The sequence below is a fragment of the Rhagoletis zephyria genome, unplaced genomic scaffold, assembly GCF_001687245.7.
Source record: "Rhagoletis zephyria isolate East Lansing unplaced genomic scaffold, Rhagoletis_zephyria_1.1 Rzeph_scaffold_24664, whole genome shotgun sequence".
Lineage (NCBI taxonomy): Eukaryota > Metazoa > Arthropoda > Insecta > Diptera > Tephritidae > Rhagoletis > Rhagoletis zephyria.
The window spans coordinates 1-6,165 of record NW_016181722.1 but is presented as its reverse complement, the minus strand read 5'-3'; the positions used below and the strand labels follow the sequence as shown (position 1 = coordinate 6,165).

At 37.0% G+C, this 6,165-nt stretch overlaps 1 protein-coding gene across 1 annotated transcript; it reads left to right on the top strand.

Moving 5' to 3' along the window:
* Positions 1 to 2,932: 2,932 nt before the first annotated feature.
* Positions 2,933 to 4,416, top strand: LOC108381982 (selT-like protein). Its single transcript, XM_017638381.1, has 3 exons — positions 2,933 to 3,189; positions 3,280 to 3,568; positions 3,912 to 4,416. The coding sequence occupies exons 1-3, from the start codon at positions 3,026 to 3,028 to the stop codon at positions 4,071 to 4,073; spliced, it is 615 nt and encodes a 204-aa protein (XP_017493870.1). The 5' UTR covers positions 2,933 to 3,025; the 3' UTR covers positions 4,074 to 4,416.
* Positions 4,417 to 6,165: the final 1,749 nt, after the last annotated feature.

Sequence of the window (6,165 nt, the reverse complement as noted above, 5' to 3'; positions counted from 1 at the left end):
ATAAATCTGACTTTGAATTTAAGTTAGTTTTATATTCTTTGCAAAAAAATGTATCTGGTATGTTTCAGAGGATTCACTTATCTCGATTTCAATGTTTTGTGTTATTTTTTCCGTTGAAAGGCAGTTTTTAGTCCACAGAAGTCAAACAACGCGTCTGTCTCAAGTCGGCGCCAAGAACGAAGTGATGTCGTTTTATTAAAATGCCACATGCTCTATGGTAGTGATGGTTCATTTTGCCGCCACTATCGAATTTTTCTAAACACTATCGATAGTTGTCTGTATGTTGTTCACATTGTTGGAATTGGACTATAAAAGATGCACATGCCTACATATACATATATGTATGTTGTGAACTCCTTGGTGTTTGTAAACATGTTCTTCATGGTTTTTTTATAAAATGTGTTATTGAAATACAAAAACGATCTCATTTTGTTTTACATAAGGTATTTTTGTGTAAACGAATAATCTTTATGGCTTTTGTAGTTACGAAATGGGTTATTTATGAATACGATTTCTTCCTGGCTGTTGTTGTCTTATATAGTAAAAGAAACGAAGAAATTTACAGGCGATGGAATCCGTCATATCACTTGCCAAATTTTCTAGGACCATAAAAAATGGATTCAAATGTCGTGCAGAGGTCATCAACGACTAAATTACCATTCGTATGAAAAAGTCATGAACGAGCCCAAAGTCATTGAAGCCTTAATATGGCCGTACAAGACACTTAAGTAACTTATGCATGAAATTCGCTACGGGGGAAAATTGAAAGAGGAAAATTGATTGCGTAACGGCCCGGTAACTAGCTATAGGTTTTCGGATGCTCTTTTAATAAAAGCTTAATAAAATTTATCAAAGAAAACTTAGTTATTTTTAAATTCAAAGACAAACCTTCTAAAGTAACTTAAGTTGTTTTGATAAAATGCCACAGATATCATAGAGGATGGGTTTGTTCGAGATGCAATCACAACCGCAGTGTTGCGCGAATTATTAAATTATCACGTTCTGTATGAATTTCTAGCAAAGTATTATTACTTGGGCAGTTGCAACAATGTTGCCATTTTTCATCAGTACGGCAGTAATGCCGCTTTTATTACGTGCCTCGAACAGGCCCTATCAAAAAGCATGTAGCAAGTGCATACAACAATCACACATCACACATTCACACACGCATATACAGGGTGGCGACGAATAACTATTACCCAGGTGTTTTTTTTAATAAAAGCACTTTATAGTTAATTTTAATAAAATTAATTAATTAATAAAATTTAAGTAATATCTGTGGTAAATTTATAATAAAATACTTTTCTATTTTTGAAAAAAATTTGCCGCCACGCTGTAAATCTGCAAATGCCTATATATACATATGTATGCATGTATGTAAGTACAATATTCGACTTCAATTATGGTTGTCGATGTAATTTTTGCAGAAAAGTAGCCACCGTAAGTCGTAAGTCCCTCGTACGCTGACCGCAGTACATATTTTTGCGAGGATCACCTTTTCTCAAGGGCTATTTTTTGATGGAAAAATTACATCGACGTGGATGTCGACAACCATAATAGCGCCGATTATTACTATTTTTAACTTCTCCAAAATCTCACCCAAATTCAACGTAGGAATGGCATTCCTTTTTAACATTTTTGACCCCATTGCGTCTCTTTCAAAATGAATGGATCATACAAAACAATTGGACGGCGCCGGCAAGTTATCTGTTGGCAAGATGTTGAGGTTCTCCCTCCACTTTCTTGCCATTTCCCACTCCTGAGGAAAACAATACATGCGGAATGATGCATTCGTATTGTTGCATCCACGCGCTTTGCACTTTCTTACAGGATTTTTAACTTTTAAAAATTTAAGCTTTGCTTAAAACCACCAATTTCGACTTTTCACGATGTCAGAGAAAATTTTATAAGAAATGTCATTTTTCCCTCCTTTTCTTTTTTTTTCAATTCTGGCGCAATTTTTACCTTTTAGATTAGAAAAGTATAATTTATATGCATACCTTTAGATTTTAACATCTTTTCTGCACGATACTGTTGACAACATTTTTCCTGCACACCACTCTGTAAAGTAGCTACACCAACCCCGCCCAGATCGATTGATATCTCAGTCGTCGTCGTCAAGTTCCACTAACGGCAGCCCTAGGAAGCGTGCGGTTCTACGTACCGGAATGACTCGGGTTTTACCCGACCAAGGGCTGTTGTTTCGGCGATCTAACCCCGTTTAGGTCGGCGAAGTATCTTAGAAGTTGCTCGTCCATAGGGCTACATTGCTACGTATTCTTCTACTCAGGGCTGGCATCGAGTCGTACGTGGCCCCCTGCTGCTCAAACAGAGCAGCCTCCACGGCTAACCTCAGTCCACCTGAGCAGCCTCACCCAGTCACCACAGCACAACAACATTTGAAATGTTAAATAACCGCGGTGAAAACCCATCGTTGAAACGTTTCAGACTTTCGTTTTTACGATACAAAAATATTCACAACCCTTACAGGTTGCCAGGTAGTCGCTTTTGCTACGAACACATAAAAGCAAATGAATACAATGGAAGCGGTAAGATGTTTTTATAGAAAACCAAATTTTTTTCCGTGTGTTTATTTTATAACATATCTCACACTACTGAGGTTTCCGCAATGGTTGCCTCTACGGTTGCCCTGTGTTTATTGAACATGATAAANTACAATGGAAGCGGTAAGATGTTTTTATAGAAAACCAAATTTTTTTCCGTGTGTTTATTTTATAACATATCTCACACTACTGAGGTTTCCGCAATGGTTGCCTCTACGGTTGCCCTGTGTTTATTGAACATGATAAACAGGTTGCCTCAACACGTTGCTTCAACGGTTGCCTTGTTTGTAGTCGGAATAAGGCTGAATATGGCTTACCATTTTCACACTATTGCTACACGGTAGTCCTTAAGTAAAAACGGCTGCAACCCTGTGCAAACTTCTGAGGCAATTTCATTCACCTGAATTAAGACACAAAGGTGCGAAATTAATTTGAGTGGAAAATACAGATTTCGTGGTATAATGGCGTTTATTGGCAATAAATATTTAACATTTGCCTTTTGCTTGTTTATTTGCTTCATATTGGTTGGTAATATCAATTCTGGGGTAGATGCAGCCGAAAAGGAGATACCCGCAACGAAATTTGGGCAAAATGTTGGTGGGCCTACCATGACATTTTTATACTGGTAATAAAGGTTAATTCTTTAACCTCATGCAATATTAGTTCTTTATTTAGATTAATATTAGAAAAGAAAAATACTTATTTTTTCAATTAGTTACTCGTGCGGCTACCGTAAGGCTTTCGAGGATTATGTGAACATACTATCCGAAAGGTATCCACAGATTACTGTCAACGGTGCCAACTATGATCCACCCGGCTTCAATATGTATCTGTCACGCATTGTTTTTGCTGCTAAGATACTGTTCATTGTAGTTATTGTCTCGTCGTTTGATATATTTGGAACAATTGGCCAGCAGACACCTGGTTGGTGGCGACATTTGTTGGAAAATAAATTGTACGCTTGTATGATGGTATTCTTCGTGGGAAACATGCTTGAAGGACAGGTAAGTTTGTACAAAAGTAATATGGCAATATGGGTGTTATCGGTTACCGAATCATTTTTTGATAAGACGACGTTAATACCAGTAATTTTGTCTAGCCTTGGAGCCGTCCTTACTTTTCAAATCATGTTCATGTTTAGTTTTTTATGAAAGCACAACTATGCGTACAAAGTGGGTAGTATTTTAAAAATAATGTTACAAGTATATACATAACGGCATAAGGATTGATGAATCTATAAAAAAATTGGGAAACCCAACTGCCGAGGACGATTCCAAGACAAGTTTTTAGGGGAAATATGTTTTTTATATAGATGAGTTTAAATGAACTGAAATATCTTACTTGCAGCTCGTCGCTTCTGGCGCTTTTGAAATAACACTTAACGATGTGCCGGTGTGGTCAAAATTGCAAACTGGGCGCATACCAGCGCCTCAGGAACTCTTTCAGATAATCGACAACCAACTGCAATTCACAGAAACTATTCAAGAGAATCCAGACTTTGTTAAATAATAATTAAGATGGACACTTACGCCACATACAAAATTAGCCAAACTATAGGAATTGCTACGTTGTCCAAGAACAATTTTGTGTATGTTTAATAGTCTTATATCTACATATGTGTGTTGAGAAGTTCGATTGAAACATGGCGCTACTCACATTGCACAGTCAATAGATTTAGGCTGTTGCTGGTGAAATATGGGGTGGTGGGGGATATTTAAGTACTATGTATGAATATGTGAATGTTCTGAAGCATAAGCGCAACTACTTGATTTAGTAATTTAACTTTATACGTATGTTTTGTTTTTTCCTTTTCTTGCAGTCTGTTTGTGATTGTCCTAAGCGAAATTTTGTTAAAAAACAGCTGAAATGTCAACAAGATTTATAAACATTTAAATAAATATAAAAAGTAGTTAATAAATCAGTAAGTCTACATATATACATATTTATACAAATATCGCTAGCTTAGAGTGCAAAGTTGCTAAGTCCAGTGGCTGTCTTAAAAGTTTAAATGCAAAGCATCAGCCTCTTGTAGTTCTGAACCATAGGAGAAAAACTCTCCAAATATCTTCTTGGTTGCGCATATTGGATTTTGATTTAAGTAATGATTAAAAATGAGAACACAGCCAGTTTTTTTATTACAAGCTTTTTTTTTGCTCACCTGGTTTTGCTGGGAAGATATTTGGTAAACCAATAGTTATAGACCGATTTCGTTCATATTTAGAAAGCTTGTTTTAAAAATACAAAATTTTGACTATTATCCATGATACAAAAATATTTGTATCATGCTATTAACTTATTTAGTTATACATTCAAACTTATTTTTTCAAGCACCTATTTTGGATGAAGGCCAAACGAATATTTCGCTTATTCATATATTCAAAGCTGAACCAACTCCAAACGACTCAAATTCCATTTTTATTTTTAATATTTGTTATTGAGCTTTGTACCACGATTGTTTATTAGGAAAAATTGAAAAAGCAACAAAGTCTAAGCGGTAGAAGTTATAGCACTATCACCACATCTCCTCATCAGACTTCTTTTTTCTAGACTTCAGCAGCAATAAAAAATATTAAAAATAAAAATGTTAACAAGCCACAATAACATTGACAAATACATAGTTTAGGAAGAGCCTGCCTGAAACTATACAAAAAAGCAAATAAGCAAATGGATGTATAGAATTGACAACAACAACCACGCTGTCGAGTTTAAATAGCGGCAAATCAGCTGCACTTGATAGTAGTTGGTTGAATAAGGAAAANCATTCTTTGGGCCTTATCACATTTTCTGTGGCTATTTTGGACCTGGCGAATTTGCATATCACTGACCACATACGATTAGAACTAATACAAGTAGTTTCCACATTTTCGGAAACGATGCATTTATAATTATTCTAGCTTCTTGCACCAAAATATATTTTTTTTTGGAAAAAATGGACTTGGACAACTTTTCACTCTAAGCTAGATATGAATCTAAAATTAAAATTTGGTGGTTTTAGTTCCTTCTAGCTTTGGCAATCTTCATATTCTGTGCACACTTGCTGGTAATGGCGACGACAAAGCAGGGACTCCGGGCGTTTCCCGATCAAGGACTGCTGCGCTAACATTACGAAACTGGGGGGCCTGGGTTGCTCTTTAGCAAACCTCGCTACTCAGGTGATCCCGGCGATCCTAGTATCTTGGGGATCTCAACAATGCCGTCATCAGAGTTCAATCACCTGGCATTGCAGACGAAGAGCTTCAGCTGCATCGAGAAACCCGCCTAACTCTGGCACAATTAAGGCCGTTTGAACTCTTACTAATTCAGACTCTACCACAAAGATATTGAATGTACATACAAATACATATTAAACCCCCTCAGCTAACACCCTTCTCTCTCTGGTCTGATCCCGTTATGCAGCGCGTAGTCTGGGCCTAATTGAACTTGGCATCAACGGTTGCTAGACTACCCGATTTAGGCAGAGATCAGAAGGGCCGCTACAACAACAACAAACGTCCGGGCGTCACAGACTATAGTAAAGGAGAAGGTAGGATCCACCGGCCACAACGACGCATTTAGCATTCCCACGACAGCCGGTTCTACGTACCGGAATGACTCGGGTTTC

Bases quoted from the DNA above. Each gene is read 5' to 3' on its own strand.
- LOC108381982 (XM_017638381.1), top strand. From the start codon at position 3,026: ATGGCGTTTATTGGCAATAAATATTTAACATTTGCCTTTTGCTTGTTT. The intron at 3,190-3,279 runs GTAATAAAGGTT...TTTTTCAATTAG, and splicing joins ACCATGACATTTTTATACTG to TTACTCGTGCGGCTACCGTA. The intron at 3,569-3,911 runs GTAAGTTTGTAC...TCTTACTTGCAG, and splicing joins GAAACATGCTTGAAGGACAG to CTCGTCGCTTCTGGCGCTTT.